Source organism: Vipera ursinii (assembly GCF_947247035.1).
Source record: "Vipera ursinii genome assembly, chromosome: 2".
NCBI classification, from domain to species: Eukaryota; Metazoa; Chordata; class Lepidosauria; order Squamata; family Viperidae; genus Vipera; species Vipera ursinii.
The window spans coordinates 56,727,231-56,746,056 of NC_139513.1; the positions used below are offsets into that span (position 1 = coordinate 56,727,231).

The 18,826-nt window shown below is 40.7% G+C and overlaps 1 protein-coding gene across 2 annotated transcripts in view; it reads right to left on the bottom strand.

Moving 5' to 3' along the window:
• Positions 1-18,826, bottom strand: part of APPL1 (adaptor protein, phosphotyrosine interacting with PH domain and leucine zipper 1) — a 46,495-nt gene that overhangs the window by 5,184 nt on the left and 22,485 nt on the right. For both annotated transcript variants that reach the window (XM_083352922.1, XM_083352923.1), the window contains 8 exons: positions 18,721-18,777; positions 14,543-14,634; positions 13,285-13,467; positions 7,074-7,123; positions 5,297-5,471; positions 5,162-5,198; positions 4,556-4,702; positions 1,245-1,295 (listed from right to left, as the gene is read on the bottom strand). In XM_083352922.1, coding sequence (XP_083209048.1) covers positions 1,245-1,295; positions 4,556-4,702; positions 5,162-5,198; positions 5,297-5,471; positions 7,074-7,123; positions 13,285-13,467; positions 14,543-14,634; positions 18,721-18,777 — 792 coding nt within the window. The remainder of the gene's footprint in view (positions 1-1,244; positions 1,296-4,555; positions 4,703-5,161; positions 5,199-5,296; positions 5,472-7,073; positions 7,124-13,284; positions 13,468-14,542; positions 14,635-18,720; positions 18,778-18,826) is intronic.

Consider the following 18,826-nt stretch of genomic DNA (forward strand, 5'->3'; position numbering starts at 1 on the left):
CTGATTTGAACAATCTTTTACGGATTAAGAAAAATAGAAGATGTATATATACTATGGATAGTCCTTGACTTACACAATTGAGCCCAAAATTTCTATTGCTAAGTGAGACAGTTGTTAAGTAAGTTTTGCATTTTACAGCTTTTCCTTGAGAGTTGACTGCTTGTCAGAAGGTTATAAATGATGATCACATGACCCCAGGACACTGCAACCATCATAAATATTAACCAGTTGCCAAGCATCTGAATTTTGATCATGTGATTGTGGCGATGCTGTAACAGTCAAGTAAAAAATGCTCATAAGTCACTTTTTTCAGTGCGATTGTTAACTTCGAACAGTCACTAAATGAACTGCTTTAAGTCAAGGACTGCCTGTATATTCTTAAGGTCAAGACAGATAAATATTTAAAGGTAAAAAAGACCTTTTTAAAAATCTTGTTTTAAGAGTCCAGGAGATTTGCCTGCTCTCTGGTTTTGCCTTCACTTGCAGAAAGCTTAGCCAAATTATTTGCTTATCAACATCTCTTTGGCACCCCTGGATTGGAACTGCTTGTGACTTGCCAGGCACTGGTTGATTATTTGTGAGAATAGTTATTGGGTGAGAGAGTTTTGTAGTGGATGCTTAGTTTTTTCATTTTGCTGATTGTCAACAGAGAGATTAACAACATTTCCAAGTACTTAATATCATCACACCCTTTTTTGGAGAGAGAGAGAGATGGTGGGGCATCAACAATAATTAAATAATTAGTCTAAAAACCAAAACAGTTTTTTTTTTGTTATTCCAAAGCTGAACTGGATTTGAGGTTGGACACTGAAATTTCATCAATTTGGGCAGATGTCAGGAGATTTATTTATTTATTTTATTTTAATTCCATTTATATCCCGCCCTTCTCCGAAGACTCAGGGCGGCTTACAAGCTTAGCAGTAGCCTTCATTCTATGTATATGCCTGCTTATTAGGGCTTTCGCCCCCCCCCAAAGCGGCATTATTACAAAGTCAGCTTATTGCCCCCAACAATCTGGGTCCTCATTTTACCTACCTCAGAAGGATGGAAGGCTGAGTCAACCTTGAGCCTGGTGGGACTCGAACCTGCACTAATTGCAGGCAGCTGGTGTTACTTAAGGAGGCATTAGCCCACTGCTCCACCAAGGCTCTTGGTGGAGATACTGCAAGCGATACTGAACTATATACTCATTTGATATCTATATATAAACTACCTCTACATTTTGTTCCGAGTTAAATTCTTACCAATTCAGCATGCAATGCAATCTGTTTTGCAAGTCCCACGGAATCACAAATCTAAATGAAGAAACAAATAGATACTATTATATACACTAAAAAAAATGTGTTCATGTTCAAGGACAGTAAATCCTCAATTTAACTACTTGCGGAAGGAACCAAAGATCCATGAAACAGAAAATGAATTTTACAAACATCAGAACTGCCATTAAAGGTGATTCTGACAATTACAGGTACAGTGTATCTGCACACTGAATACAAGCTGTAGCCGAGAGCCACCAGAGGCCGAGTATCATCAGAGCTGATCATGGAGCCAGAGGAACTTCCACAGGCAATAAAGGTGAACTGTGAACGAGGGAAATTTGGTGTGTGGAATCTCAAGTCTGCTAAACTAAAGGTTTAACTGTACATCATCTAGCTGCTTATAATAGCCCAATGCGGACATCTTGGTATATGGTTCGTTTACATTATTCTAATGTGGACTTATATGCCCTCAGGAGAGTTCCTGCCTCCTGGGCACGACCTATCGCCTTGTGTTCCATCTCCCTTGAGGACGGGCCCAATTGTTGGGACCCTGAGAGGTGGTTGGGCATAGATAGGGGCTGTTGGCTGAATCGGATTAAAAAGCCCCTACTATGTTTTTTAGCCGGTTGTTTTAGGGGGTTAGGGAGGGGGGTGAATGATAGGGGTGTGAGGGATAAGGGTATTTTATCACCCGGCTGTCAGTCCAGGCCGGAGACGGTTCCCGGCGAGACGGGCTTGGGGTTGGGGACCTTTGGTTCTCCCGGCTGTGGGGTGGGGTTTCAAATCCCCACGACAATTGGGAATGGTAGCAGGCGGCTGCACGGAGGGCCATATCAACATCTGGGATCACGCCCCCACTGTCTCCAAGTGGTGGCGTGCTCCAACCCTCCGGTTGATACCCGTTTATCTAAGATATTTTACTAGGTCTTATCTCGCAGCGATGAGGACAGCAAAGTGTAATTACTTCGCTGCCCTCATCATGTCCGCAGATAATCGCCCAGCCGCCCTGTTTAGGGTAACTCGTTCCCTCCTTAATCAAGAGGTGAGGGAGGAGCCCTTACAGGGGCGGGCCGAGGAGTTCAGCCAGCATCTGGCGGACAAAATTGCTCAGATTCGGACTGGTTTGGACTCTGACTGGGCAGAGTCTGATGGGGAAGAATCGAGCGGTCTTGAGAGTAGTATTATCTGGACTGAGTTTGATCCTGTGACTCCCGAGGTGGACAGGATTATGGGGAGGCTGAGCTCTACCACCTGTTTATTGGACCCGTGCCCCTCCTGGCTGGTTTATTCAGCTCGGGAGGAGACACAAGGCTGGTTCCAGGCAGTGATATCTGCTTCTTTGAGTGAGGGTATCTTCCCTGCCGCCTTGAAGGAGGTGGTGGTGAGACCCCTTCTCAAGAAGCCTGCCCTGGATCCAGCTATTCTGAATAACTATCGTCCGGTCTCCAACCTTTGCTTTTTGGCGAAGGTTGTTGACAGTGTGGTAGCACATCAGCTTCCTCTGTTCCTGGAGGAAACTGATTATCTTGACCCGTACCAATTGGGCTTCAGGCCCGGGTACAGCACGGAGACTGCATTGGCCGTGCTGATGAATGATCTCTGGTGGGCTCAGGACAGGGGTTGCTCCTCTGTCCTAGTCCTATTAGATCTCTCAGTGGCTTTTGATACCATCGACCATGGTATCCTACTGCGGCGTCTCAGGGGGTTGGGAGTGGGGGGCACTGTTTTACGGTGGTTCTCCTCCTACCTCCTGGGCCGTTCACAGTCGGTGTTGACGGGAGGGCATAGGTCCACCCTGAGGCCTCTTGTTTGTGGAGTTCCTCAGGGGTCGGTCCTCTCTCCCCTCCTGTTCAACATCTATATGAAGCCACTGGGTGAGATCATTCGTGGTTTCAGGGTGGGGTATCATCAGTACGCTGATGATACCCAACTTTTTCTTTCCACCCCGAACCAACTCAGTGATGCCCTCAATGTGATGTCCCGTTGCCTGGAGGCAGTTCGGGTTTGGATGGGGAGAAACAGGCTCTGACTCAATCCTGCCAAGACTGAGTGGCTGTGCATACTGGCATCTCGAGTGAACCATTCTTCTCCATCTTTCATGATGGGGGGTGAGGTGTCGCCCCCCCCGTCGATAGGGCTCGTAACGTGGGCGTCCTCCTGGATTCACGGCTCAGTTTGGAAGATCATATAGGAGCCGTGACCAGGGGGGCTTTTGCCCAGGTTCGCCTGGTGCGCCAGTTGCAGCCCTATCTAGACCGAGATGCCCTACGCACAGTCACTCATGCGCTCGTGACCTCCCGGTTAGACTACTGCAATGCTCTCTACATGGGGCTGCCCTTGAGGACCACTCGGAGGCTTCAGCTGGTGCAGAATGCAGCTGTGCGAGTAGTAATGGGGGTTTCCCGATATTCTCATGTAACACCTCTTCTCCGCGAGCTGCATTAGCTTCCAGTTGCCCTCCGGGTGAGATTCAAGGTGCTGGTGATGACCTATAAAGCCCTAAATGGCATGGGTCCGGATTACCTTAGGGAGCACCTGCTGCCAGAATCAGCTTCCCATTGTCCTGTGCGCACCCACAGGGAGGGCCTCCTTAGGGTTCCGCTGGTTAGAGATTGCCGGCGGGTGATTCCCAGGGGGAGGGCGTTCTTTGTGGGTGCACCCGCCCTTTGGAACGAACTGCCGATGGAACTTCGGACTGCCCCCGACCTTCGTTCGTTTCGCCAGGACTTAAAAACCTGGTTGTTTGAATTGTCTGGCCTGGACTGAGGGATTTTAAATTATATTAAATTAAATTAAATTAAAATTAAATTAATTTTAAATTCCAATTTTAATGTTATCTTAATTTTGCGGGCTTGTATTAATTTAATTGTATTTTATTCTCTTTTTGTATTGTTTTTAACTTGCCCTGTGAACCGCCCTGAATCCTTCGGGAATACGGCGGTATATAAATTCAATAAATAAATAAATAATTACAAAGGATGAACAAATTGGTCAAAAAAACTGGGGAGTTCTTGGTGCTCCCTGGTTGTGAGAAGACATTTTATTACCCAACTAGGTAATTGACACTGATGATATTACCTAGTTGGGTAATGAAATATCTGCAAGCAAATAAGTAGAGAGCACCAAGAACTCCAGAGGTTCTTTGCAAGTTGCTTCCTGCTGACTCCACCTGCATGTTTATATAAAATCATCTGCTTGGGGGGAGGGGGAATGTTCTTCTTAAATGATTTTTATATCCCTAGTTTTTACAGCTTTGGGATAATTTAAAATGCAAGAATGTTAACTGAAGCACGTACCTTTTCCCCTTCATTATTTGATTCAAATATGTAGCAAACTGAAGTTGGTCTACCATCTGCTCTTCCTGTTGAAGTATGAAGCACAAATCCAAAGAGACGCTTGTTCTCCTGGTGTGTGGCATACAGAACTATATTTGGCAAAGGAAACTGTCCAGAGAGGGAAAAATTGTCATTGAATAACAGAGGTAAATGAAATTACAGAAAGATACTTTTGGATTATTAAAGTAAAAGCCAAAATAATTCACATTTGTGTTTCAGAATAAAGTCATTCTAACTCGCCCTACTGACTTCTCAGCACGGACTTTCTACTCACTATGCTCCATCAACTCTTATGCTAGTGCATTCTCAAAAGCTTACAAATTAAGTTAGGCTTTTATAACTATTAGCACGAATTCCTTGCATATTTTTTTTCTAATTTACAAGTAGAAGCGTATGGCTAGACCACCCACTTTCATAATGTGTAGTTTCAGGATAACTGAAATACGGTTTGGGGAAATGGATAACCTATAATTTTCTGTCAAAAACAATAAATAGAAAATAAACTTGGATGAAACTGAACAGTAACTGGGTTTTTGATGGTTAAGAACTTTTATTTTAACAACTTACCCGGAGTCTTGTAACTTGTGTTTGTGGATCAATTAACCTACAAAGGATAATTTCAGAAATGTATGGATATTTTAAAAAGGCCAAAATGTATTAAGTATTTGACAATCCTTTCCTTTAGAAAAAGAATATACTTACTTTAAGCAATCGCACGTAACTAACAAATGCGATTCTGTCATTCTGAAAATGTTATGTATAGCTCGAGCTGCTAATATTTGACGCATTGTTTCATAAACAACATCAGGACTTTCATCTGATTTCACTTCCATAGATCCAAGGAATCTTATAATAAATAACTGATGAAGGATAGAATCTAGAGCAAGAGCATAATAAATATATAGTTTAAGTAAAGCTGTAGTTTTGGCCTTATGAAATATTTTATTTTTATGTATACACAAACACAAACACACACACACACACCAAATATATATCGTATGTCAATATCCAGTAAAATATATTAGGCCTAAGAGGGCAACATCCATATCTCTGGAGCAATGGTGCTCCAGAGAGTGGGGGCCATGACACAGAAAACACGCTTCCTAAAAACTTTTATAATTTATTTCTTTAAAAATGCAATGTATAGAAGCTCTGCTAGTTCTATCACAATATTTAGTTACCCTTAGGTTTGACTGAGAAGAATTGTTTTGTTCAATTAACATTAAAATTAACTAAACTGGAAGCAGTGTTGTGAGATCGTGGTTTGACCAAGATAGTGAGGGAAGGATAATGTATGATTCTACAATATAATTTAAGGGACTTTTACATTAAACAAGCATAACAAATAAAACTTGATAGTTCTTCTTCCATTTCTTCTTAAGCTTACTTTATAATATAAGTTAAGTTTTGGTTGTATCTTTATTTTCCTAGTTTACTGCAAAGTTCTTTCATTGAAGTATTTTCTTGCACTTTTAGCATTACTTCAAATATAGCTCTGCGACAGGAGAAACTAAGAATCAAACATATATCTATTTTAATTCTATAAAACCTATCCAATGCAGTATTTAAAACTGAATGAATTTGCTCAAGATATAGCAACAATTTATTAATGTAAATCAATATAGAAAGAAATTTGTGAACTATCATTAGAGGTAATTTAAATAGAATAATAATAACAACAAGAACAACTTTATTGTCACTTTGAATGTACACCAATCGGCATACATCAAAATGAAATTTCATTGCATACTGCTCTCAAAGGGTCACCACCTCCGATATACACTCCTTGTTCGTGGCCAGGTCAAGTTTCAGATCGTCCATTTTGGTATCTAGGGAGCGAACGATGGCAAACAGGACAGATGGAAATGGAGCTTCATCTGGATTAGCCCTAAAATTAGCTGGTATTCCTGCACGACAACCTTGCCTTCTTTTCTTTTTCTGATCCTGTCTCTTCCACCTTTTCCTTAAAGAGGTCTTGCTTCTTTTCACCCCTGGAGCACGCTGCCACTACCACCACCAATTCCTGCAAAAGCCTCTCTCTCTTCCTCTGGGCCTGCCAACAGCCTCATCCAGTTCCTTCGCTCCATAAGCCCCAGGACCTCTCCTCCTCTGCCTCCTTTGGAAACGGCCCTGAGTTGCAATAGAATCCGTCACTGGGCCAGCAGTCAGATCTTGCTGCCGGCAGAGCAATTTCAAACTGCGCCAACGACTTTTAACGGTCTCACCAACAATGAGAAGAATTATTCTCTCTTAATCTGAAGAAAGCAACCTAAGATATTTAAAATATATATTCCATAGGACAAGTGCCCTTGTTTATTATAAAGAAATGTTTTCCTGTGTACCTTCTTTAATTATTTCATTCAACTCAGGCTTCCAGCCAAATTATCAAAATATTATTTAAAATTATCAATCTGTTCTCTTCAGCAATATACAATACTACACTATATATTTTATATTTCGTTTAAGTTTTGCTCTCTACCTTCTGTTTCTGATTTGGTTCCACCAGACTCTCCAAAAGGATTTGTACGTCTGTCAAAAAAAAGGTATCAAATCAATGTCTAACAGAATTGCATGCTATATTAAAAACAGCAATAAGACTGAATGGTTGCCCAGAAGTGCACACGGACACCTGTTAATTTTCATAATTTCAGAATAATTTGAGATATTTTATATAAAGAGCTATATTTTAACAGAAAACTGAAAAAACTGTAAAACCACTCATTACAAAATAACGTACTATAATATTGTTTGGAAAGTTAATTTTATCTGCTTTTGAAAATATAATCGTGTATTACAAACTAGAAACTTACAGAAATTCATTAAAAACAAATCGCTTTAACACAAACTGCATGCTCCCTTAATGTTAACATATTAAATTTTTTATGTATATAAAGTTACCATTTCAAATACAGTTTCTGAAAGCACTGTTGGGATATTAATAATATATTAAATTTTTTATGTATAGTAAAGTTACCATTTCAAATACAGTTTCTGAAAGCACTGTTGGGATATTAATAATATATTAAATTTTTTATGTATATAAAGTTACCATTTCAAATACAGTTTCTGAAAGCACTGTTGGGATATTAATAATATATTAAATTTTTTATGTAAAGTTACAATTTCAAATACAGTTTCTGAAAGCACTGATGGGATATGGCTATGCTTAGCTCTCAGCAGAGACATTGTTATTCTACATTATACTTGTGAAAATTTTCTAGGCTTCCAGTATGTGCTCAAAGAAAAGCTTTATCAAAACATTTTTCAAATGAAGAACTTAAGATGATCCTTAAAAGCCAAACGGTCAGAACAGTATTTTTAAAAAAATATATTCAGTTTGATATTTTCACAATAAAAATCTTTCACATAATCATGGTGTTGCACTAGAACAAGTGTCCTCAAACTACAGCCCATGAGCCGGATGCGGCCCGCCATGTCTTTTTATCTGGCTCACGGGGGAACATTGGTGATATAGTGATTGTTTGCACAACATTCTCCTTCTTGTGCAACTCTTCCGGCGCCACCCTCACAGTCGTCAACAAATGGCGACTGAATACCAAAATACATTGTGATGGAGCGGAAAAGGAACCCCTTGGCACTTCCGCCGAGTCATGTGATCCAAGCTCCATTGAATGCCGGTTTCTTTGCCCGCTGCTCTCGCGAGCGTTTGCTTCCGTCCTCTGGTTTGTGTGCGTAGTTGCTAGGAGCCACAGGAAGACAACGCACACAGTTTTCATGAGGCCTGCCGGAAGTGAGAGAAGCCCTCTGCGTACGAAGCCAAGGTAAGAGACCTGCCCTTTTCTCGCTCTGCTTCCCCAGTTTTGGTACAAAGGTAGCGGGATGAGGGAGGACTGGGTCTGAGTCTTCTCTCTGAGAGTGGGAGCCGTCATTCTAGATGCCTAATTCTGGAATAGCTTGCCCTCCAAGATAAAAATGGCCCCTTCCCTGTTGACCTTCCTGAAGGCAAGGCAAGCCTTCAGGACAGAGGGAATTATGTAAATGGGATTAATCTTACTGTCTGCATCTCATGTTGAGCTTTTGTGCTTTGATTTATTCTTAATGTAATCCTCCTGGCATCTTTGGAGCAGCCAGCATAGATATTCATGTGTGAATAAATGAGTATACTTAAAATGCCTGAAGATGATTTTTGTCATGTACATTTTTCCTCAAACACCAATTTCAATTTGATGTTTTTCTATGGATATTAGTTTTGAATTAGATTTCAACTTACAACAAACTTTCAATAGGAGCAACAGGGGTTAATTAATTTCTGTTCTGAAAGAAAAACCAGTCATATCTACAAGCAGATGGTTTCATTCGGCAATCATATGTTCTAAGAGTTTATAAGCTAACAAAGGAATGTATAAGAAGCGAAAATAATTCCTTTTGTTATTCCTCTTCTAACTCTTAGTTTTAATATACCGTATATACTTGAGTATAAGCCGACTCGAATATAAGCCGAGACCCCTAATTTTACCCCCCAAAAATGGGAAAAGTTAGTGACTCGAGTATAAGCCGAGGCTGGGAAATGCAGCAGCTCACCTTATGCTCCTCTCCAGAGATCTTCCCTCAGCAGCGGCCGGCAAAGTAGCTCGCATGCGAAACAAGCCCGGCAGAGGAGCCGGAGCGGCGAGCAGAGGCGCCCGGCCCAGATCCTGCAAGGCCCGGCTGAGACACGCCCCCAGCAGCGGAGCTGCTCCGGCTCCTCTGCCGGGCTTGTTTTGCATGTGAGCTACTTTGCCTGACGCTGAGAAGACCCGCTTGGGCACTCGGGTTGGTGTCAGTCTCCGCAGGCCCTTCTCGTTTCCAGGAACGTCAAGCGCGCTTGGCTCCCCACCCCCACGGCAGGGCAGGGCAGGGCAGAGACTTGCTCGCCCTTCTGACGGCCCTGAAGAGAAACGAAGGGCTTGCAAACTTCCCGCGAGAAGCTGGGCGAAGCGCGCGGCTGGGCGAGTGTGTGCCTGCGCGCGTATTTACGAAAGAAACGCTCCGAGAGTTCTTCTTTCTCCGCCCCCTTGGGGGGAACTCTAGCGACTGCTGTAGCCGCGCTTCTCTTCTCGGCTCCGAAAATAGGGATTTCTACTCTCTCTCTCTCTCTCTCTCCCCTCCCCACCCCGCATTCTCCTGCCTCTTTGATTGCGACAATAAAAGGGCAAAGGGTGCGCTGGTTTCTTCCTCCTTCCTCCCCCCCTCCCCTCCCCTCCCTGATTGTCAGGTGAGGCAGCTGGAGGTCTGGCCGGGAGATTGTAGCCGTTTTGAAACGCCGCGTCTTGAAACGCCCGATCAGCTGATTTTCGGGTGGAAGAGCCGCGGCTTGAATCTGTTTGCATCTGCCTGAATTAGACCGAAACGGCCTGAATTTGACCAGAGTTGCTTTGTAATGGCTGGAGGAACTGCAGAGGAGGTCTTGCCGGGAGATTGTGGCCGTTTTGAAACGCCACGGCTTGAAATGCCCGATCAGCTGATTTTCGGGGCGGAAAGAGCCACGGCTTGAATCTGCTTGTATTTGTTTGAACTTAACCAGAAACGGCTCGTAATGGCTGGAGGAACTGCGGAGGGAGTGAATGCTCCAGCCTGGAATATTTGGAAAGGCTGGGGGAACCGGATGAACTGCAGCTTAAGCGACTGTTGCCGGAGGAGCCATGGCTTGAAACGCCCCAGCTTCGCCCAGCTTCTCGCGGGAAGTTTGCAAGCCCTTCGTTTCTCTTCAGGGCCGTCAGAAGGGCGAGCAAGTCTCTGCCCTGCCCTGCCCTGCCGTGGGGGTGGGGAGCCAAGCGCGCTTGACGTTCCTGGAAACGAGAAGGGCCTGCGGAGACTGACACCAACCCGAGTGCCCAAGCGGGTCTTCTCAGCGTCAGGCAAAGTAGCTCACATTCAAAACAAGCCCGGCAGAGGAGCCGGAGCAGCTCCGCTGCTGGGGGCGTGTCTCGGCCGGGCCTTGCAGGATCTGGGCCGGGCGCCTCTGCTCGCCGCTCCGGCTCCTCTGCCGGGCTTGTTTCCCATGTGATTCCGGGCCAGGTGCTGCTGAGGGCGAGCAGAGGCGCCCGGGCGACCCCAGCAGCGTCAGGCAAAGTAGCTCGGCCGCGCACAAGTCCTCGGTAAGTTCTTTTTTTTTTTGTTGACTGGAGTATAAGCCGAAGTGGATTTTTTCAGCCCAAAAAGTGGGCTGAAAAATTCGGCTTATACTCAAGTATATACGGTACTTGTAAGACTGTAAGGCACACAGTTATGAGTGAGATAATTGCTTTGGCTTGGAAAGTTTCTAGTCACATTTTTCACTATACTATATTAAGACTTGCCTTAATATTACAATTAAGTATTCACTAGTATTTAGGGCCCTCTTACTTCACTGAGTAACAAATATTGTATACTCAATTGCTAAAATGATAATTGTAAAATATACTAATGCAAAATGGAAGCTCCAGTGAGATAGAGAAGGGGAATGAAAAGAATTGTGGACAATGGACAATTTATCTTCCTAACAGATATTACTCTAGAAGCCTAGATAATTTTCACTCACCTTTTTTAACTTAGGAAGAAAGCCATCAGAATATGCCTTCACCACCTGGGTTGCCACATTTCTCTTGAGTTTCCAAGAGGAAATACCCAAGTTGCTGGGGCAGGCAAGCAAGCAATAGGAAAGGAAAATATACTTTTTAAAAAAACAAAAAAAACCTGAAGAATGCTCAACAGGGCAAAATGAGTCTGTTTCAAGAAATAAAAGCAACATAAAATTTTCCTAATTGGGCAAGATTTCAATTTTTTCATTTTAATGATCAGCTCATTCAGGTACAGTGGGACAAAAAAGTATTTAGTCAGCCACCAATTGTGCAAGTTCTCCCACTTAAAAAGATGAGAGAGGCCTGTAATTTTCATCATAGGTATACCTCAACTATGAGAGACAAAATGGGGGGAAAGAATCCAGGAAATCACACTGTAGGATTTCTAATGAATTTATTTGCAAATTATGGTGGAAAATAAATATTTGGTCAATAACAAAAGTTCATCTCAATACTTTGTTATATACCCTTTGTTGGCAATGACAGAGATCAAACATTTTCTGTAAGTCTTCACAAGGTTTGCACACAGTGTTGCTGGTATTTTGGCCCATTCCTCCATGCAGATCTCCTCTAGAGCAGTGATGTTTTGGGGCTGTCGCTGGGCAACACGGACTTTCAACTCCCTCCAAAGGTTTTCTATGGGGTTGAGATCTGGAGACTGGCTAGGCCACTCCAGGACCTTGAAATGCTTCTTGCGAAGCCACTCCTTCGTTGCCCGGGCAGTGTGTTTCGGATCATTGTCATGCTGAAATACCCAGCCACGTTTCATCTTCAATGCCCTTGCTGATGGAAGGTTTTCACTCAAAATCTCACGATACATGGCCCCATTCATTCTTTCCTTTACACGGATCAGTCGTCCTGGTCCCTTTGCAGAAAAACAGCCCCAAAGCATAATGTTTCCACCCCCATGCTTCACAGTAGCTATGGTGTTCTTTGGATGCAACTCAGCATTCTTTCTCCTCCAAACACGACGAGTTGAGTTTTTACCAAAAAGTTCTACTTTGGTTTCATCTGACCATGACATTCTCCCAATCCTGTTCTGGATCATCCAAATGCTCTCTAGTAAACTTCAGACGGGCCCGGACACATACTGGCTTAAGCAGGGGGACACGTCTGGCACTGCAGGATTTGAGTCCCTGGCGGCATAGTGTGTTACTGATGGTAGCCTTTGTTACTTTGGTCCCAGCTCTCTGCAGGTCATTCACTAGGTTCCCCGTGTGGTTCTGGGATTTTTGCTCACCGTTCTTGTGATCATTTTGACCCCACAGGGTGAGATCTTGCGTGGAGCCCCAAAACGAGGGAGATTATCAGTGGTCTTGTATGTCTTCCATTTTCTAATAATTGCTCCCACAGTTGATTTCTTCACACCAAGCTGCTTGCCTATTGCAAATTCAGTCTTTCCAGCATGGTGCAGGTCTACAATTTTGTTTCTGATGTCCTTCAACAGCTCTTTGGTCTTGGCCATAGTGGAGTTTGGAGTGTGACTGTTTGAGGTTGTGGACTGGTGTCTTTTATACTGATAACAAGTTCAACCAGGTGCCATTCATACAGGTAACGAGTGGAGGACAGAGAAGCCTCTTAAAGAAGTTGTTACAGGTCTGTGAGAGCCAGAAATCTTGCTTGTTTGTAGGTGACCAAATACTTATTTTACTGAGGAATGTACGAATTAATTCATTAGAAATCTTGCACAATTGGTGGCTGACTAAATACTTTTCTGTCCCACTGTATAAAAATCCTAGTACCTCTAGGGATTAATGTAATAAAACACAGACAACCTGATGCCACCCAATTCCCTTGTATACATAATTTTCCCCACCAGTTTTAACATCAGGTAATGCCAATCAGCTTTCACTCTTAATTAGACATCTGAATAAATATGAAGTGTGGCTGAAACCTCTAGTTAAAAGCAAACTCTGCTTCGGCACAATCATTCTTAAAATTGGTAAAGGGAATAAAAAATAAGTTAAATTTGTGTGGGGAGAGGATCCTGGATGAAAGTGAGGACACTACCCATAAACAAAGTTAAAGCATGATGATGATTATTTTACATAGGTTTTAAGTATCAACAGAGGTGTTAAATATTGAGTTACAATATTTATTTGCTTGTATTTCATTTTTGTTAATTCTCACCTGCCTGACTGGCCTGGAGTTTTTATTTGACCAGGCTGGTCTTCACTTACTGGAGAAATGATATCAAATTGTATAGGTGTGTCAGGTGCAACAATTGAGTCCAAGGAAAGTGCGGATAGTGATGCCGAATCAGATCCCAAAGATCCAGTGCTACTTGTACGATTTGTGGGAGGCCGAGACTGTCTGAAAAAGCAAGAAAAGTAGGGAACAGCTCAACCTTCTTAACCATCTCTTTCATTTCAGCAGAGAAGAACTAATCAAATTCAGAAGTCAAACATTTTCTTACAAATAATGAAAGGCAATCTATTATCCAAACAATAGAATAAGGTAAAGGTAAAGGTAAAGGTTCCCCCGCACATGTGTGCTAGTCGTTTCCAACTCTAGGGGCCGGTGCTCATCTCCGTTTCAAAGCCGAAGAGCCAGCGCTTGTCCGAGGACGTCTCCGTGGTCATGTGGCCGGCATGACTAGACGCCAAAGGCACACGGAACACTGTTACCTTCCCACCGTAGTGGTCCCTATTTTTCTACTTGCATTTTTTACGTGCTTTCGACCTGCTAGGTTGGCAGAAGCTGGGACGAGTAACAGGCACTCACTCTGTTATGCGGCACTTGGGATTCGACCCGCCAAACTGCCGACCTTCTGATCGACAAGCTCAGCGTCCTACCTACTAATGATCAAAGGATGTGAAAGTATTTTGCCCACAAATATAATAATCAAGGAATCATATCATATCACAGATTTTCTATTTAAAATGCTGAGAGAAAAGAGACAAAGTAACAATTATACATTTTAATAGCAACTATAAAATTTTGGAACTTATTAATAGTAGCACTCTGCATATTTAGAAAATTATTTGAAAGAAGTCCAGCAGCTCAACTTTACTCAGGCTTTCACACAAACATGAAAAGAGATGTTGTTTTAAATCACGTTAACTCCAATGGGTGGATTCTTTAAAGCGGCAACACTTTCTATTTAAGCTTAATTACAGAAAAATCAATGTTAACAGCACATGAATGGTAAAATCTAGATTACTCCTCAGATAAATTTCAGAAGATGTTATTAATTTGTAACTGTCCTCAAATTATAGTATAGTTTTAATAATTAAATTTAAAAGGATATACATTCCAGCTGCAGTTTCATTGCAAAATTTAAATAGTCGTATTTTGCAGTAGCTTTCAATGAATCTCAGAACATGCTACAATTAAAAAATATTTTACAAAATATGAAATGTGTCTTTTCTGCTGTTTGGAGACTTACATAATTGGCCTCATGCTTTCATGTCTTTGCTGGAAGGAAGGTGAGGGAGTGACAGCCTCTAAAGCTGACTGATTTACACGGGCAGCAATTTCCTATATTGTTAGAAGAAAAACAAATATATTTTTTTATTTAATTTGACCTAAAAATAAATGAATATATGAAGATTTTTAGTTAGCACAACAAATTGAGTAGACATATTGAAATGATATTTTGTTAGAAACATGAATTTATGAAAAACTAGTGGTTAATCATTTCTATTGAGGAACACTGCTATGCATACAGTGTGGACCCAGAATCAATTATTAGGGGTCTTTGGGCAATGTAACTTATTTTTTCTATATTCATCTGCCATGCAGAAGGGGCACTGCAGGTAGAAAAATTGACCCTCCTCTAAGCAAGCCATCATACCCAAAAACATTCTCCATTCAAACTGGAACAAGGCTTTTAATACCAATGGAAGCTTTCCCAACTAAAATTTAACCATGTAAATAGTAATTTCCATCCAAGAAACTTTATTTTCCTGGGCTCCAAGATCACTGCAGATGGGGACTGTAGCCAAGAAATTAAAAGACGCTTGCTCCTGGGGAGGAAAGCTATGGCAAATCTAGACAGCACACTAAAAAGCAGAGACATCACCCTGTCAACAAAAGTGCATATAGTCAAGGCTATGGTCTTGCCAGTTGCAATGTATGGTAGTGAAAGTTGGACCATAAGAAAGGCTGAGTGCCAAAGAATGGAGGCCTTTGAGCTATGGTGCTGGAGAAGACTCCTGCGAGTCCCTTGGACTGTAAGGCGATCAAACAGGTCAGTCCTAGAGATCAACCCTGACTGCTCTTTAGAAGGCCAGATCCTGAAGCTAAAACTCAAATACTTTGGCCACCTAATGAGAAGGAAGGACTCACTGGAGAAGAGCCTAATGCTGGGAAAGATTGAGGGCAAGAGAAGAAGGGGACGACAGAGAATGAGGTGGCTGGATGGAGTCACTGAAGCAGTAAGCGTGAGCTTAAATGGACTCCAGAAGATGGTACAGGACAGGAAGGCCTGGAGGAACGCTGTCCATAGGGTCGCGATGGGTCGGACACGACTTCGCAGCTAACAACAACAACATAAATGAGAAACAAGAATATTTTATTGTCCTCTTTTCTTTTTCCTCCTTCTTTCTTTTTTCTTTTTCTCCTTGCGATTTGTATTTTAATGATTACTATTTTAAATATAGTAAAATTGATATAGATATGGAAATGAGATAAATGAGAACTGGATTACAGTATTAAGTATGGAAGAGAATTGTATAAAGGAAAAAGAGGTTATTTAGTAATATGAAATCGAAATTTTAAACGTTTTAATTTTAATATTAATACAAAATTAAAGCTCGAAGAAAACAGAGAGAGGAAGTATTGGCTATAATAATGTGGAGATTTGTAATAGTATGTATTTGTCTGAAAATGGAACTATTGTAACTCGGACACCACGTTGCTTTCTAAAGATATTATTGTAAATATTGAAAAACTAATAAAATATTATATATATATATATATATATATATATATATATATATATATATATATATATATATATATATATAGTGGAAAAAGGGACAAAGACAAGAAAGTTGGGAATAAAAGGAAAGTGATATAAAGTCATATATATTTGTACAAGAAACAAAAGAAAGAACATATATACAATTGGATATTTTACATGAGATATAAATACAAGATCAAAAAGCTAAAATAAAATAATAAAATAAAATCCCATCTTCTACCAACCCAGTCTTTATTTTTTCTTTATTTTTCTCAATCACTACACTTTTGTAGTGGAGTTTCTTTGCTCCATTAAAATGTAACTGCAAAATTGGGCTTCCGCGGCGTAACAGGCACAGGAAGACGGGGCTCCGTTGTTTGTGTTTGATTTCACCCCATTGGGGACCCTGGAAAGGGTCGAAAGTCGCCCAGTAGAGGCGACAAGCAAGGAGGGGAACCTTGATGACGGGAGGGCAGCAACCCTTCCGTTTGATCTGAGGAAGCCCTCCAAACCGGCAGGGGAAAGACTGGCTACATTCATGTAGCCATTCAGAAGCTGCTGACAACAGAAGACAATAAACACTAACAAGCAACCTTTCAGCAATGTGGATGAAACTGAGTGAGACCCTATCCTCTCTTTATGGCTCTAACACTTCTTCCTAGAAAAAGTTGCCCAAAGCACCCTCCCCGATGAAAGAGGGAAGGGGAATTTCCACCCCATTCCATTAGGAAAAGAAAAGTGGCAAACTAATTACTTAAGGGAAACAGAAATTACAAGATTAATTTGGAATTAATACACATATATAGCTTTGAAATTTGGGAACTAAAATTGCTTTTGAGATTTATTTTTTAAAAAAGAGATTTGAAAAGCTTGTAATATAAGTTTGAATTTAAAAAGCTAGGAAACAGCACTAATGACATCTAGTGGCAAATTATGGCTCTACAATTTGTTATGCCTAAAGGAAACCAGGCTTGAAGCCCAGATTTAGATAAGACTCTTGCTAACCTTGGAAACTTTCACTTTTAAAGACTGCAGCTGGGAAAAGGGGGGGACTTTGGGGCTGTTTATCAGTGTGGCAGAGATGATGAACTACTTTTAAACCGGCCTGCCTGAACTACGAATATAAATATTAACTGACTTTCAGAGCTGTGTTCTAGAACTATTTCCCTCATTGCTTTAAATGGAATATTTTGGATTACAAATCTTTGATGATGAACAATTTTTATTATAAAGACCACCTACAAAAAATGAAATGGATGTCCCATACTCAACTTTAAATGGTAAAAAACCATCTCTAACACCTGTCCCCAAAGTCTTCAGTTTGATATACCACCAAGAAAATATGAAGATCGGAAAGAAATTCTCTCCATGTTGAAGTCAATATAAGAAACTATTGCTTTAGCTCATGATGAGACTAGAAATAACACAAAGGAGATAAAAGAACAATTTTCTAATCTAAATTTACAAACCAAGAACATGACTAGAAAGAAGGAACTAGCAACTCAGAAAATAGAAGGAAAACTGGAGGAAGCAGATCCAAAGATGGAGGACCTGAAGGAAGCAACTAACTGACAGATTCAGACAACTGAAGAACAACAAGACGGAGCGATATCAGAAATGGAAAAGACATCTTACCAATCAAGAATGCAGAACACATTTGAGGAAAACTGATTGAATGGAAGATAGAGCTGTTAGGAGAACTGTGGGGAATTTGACGAGGCAAGTTGTTTAATGAATAGCAATGGGTTTGTTCTTCCAAAAATACTTTAACCAAATGATATTTCTTATTCCAAATAATATACACAAAAACAGAGAAAAAATTACTTGATGATTCAAATGCATTGACTTGGAAAGTTAGTTGGCAAAGGAAGAAAGCTAAAGTAAGACTGAAAATAGAGGTTTTGATTCATTAGATGGGATATTATATTATTAACTAGATGCTTGAATATGGTAGAGAATAGATAATTGCTAGAAATAAAAGTATTATCATAACTAGAAAGATAAGATTTGTAATTAGAATATTAGATTTTGGTATGAGAAGGGAAACAGGAAAATGTTAAGAAGTTTGAATAAGGGAAGCTTCTGGTTACCAAAATATAACACTGAGGGGAAATTAAAATTTAAAAAAAGTAAAAACAGGATACTGATTGAACATATGGATACTAAGTGCAAATGCAATTAAGATATGTTTTGGCTAGAAAAGTTATCTAATACTGATATTATTCATATTATGAGAAAAATATAACAAAGATGTTGATATTCAATTGTATATTTATTAATAACAATAAGAATTGTATTTGCCTAGTGTTGGAAAACAGTACTACTGGAAGAAGAGAGGAAACATTTGATGGTGTAATATTGGATCTAGATTGAAGAAGTTAATATATACTACTGAATTACTAATGGACTCAGACAACACGTTGTCTATTAAGTGTTTGACTGTAAAACTAGAAAATAAAATATTTATTAAAAAAATGTAACTGCAGAATTAAAACCAAATTTTCTCTCAATCTGCATAAATAATGAATTTTAATCTCAATATTTATTTCAATATTCCAACGTACTCTGGAATCAAATGTTTCCTCAAATTTAAATTTAAATTTAAATTTCTCATCAAACAGTATTTTGTTTTTTATATTAAAGGAGTACAATCACATTACCTCTGGGTTTTCGCTAAGGTAAATCTGTTTTGAAATATTGTTTATTGTACATATCCACTGGAAAAAAAGTTTAAAATATAGTTAATTTTCTGCCCATTATATACTT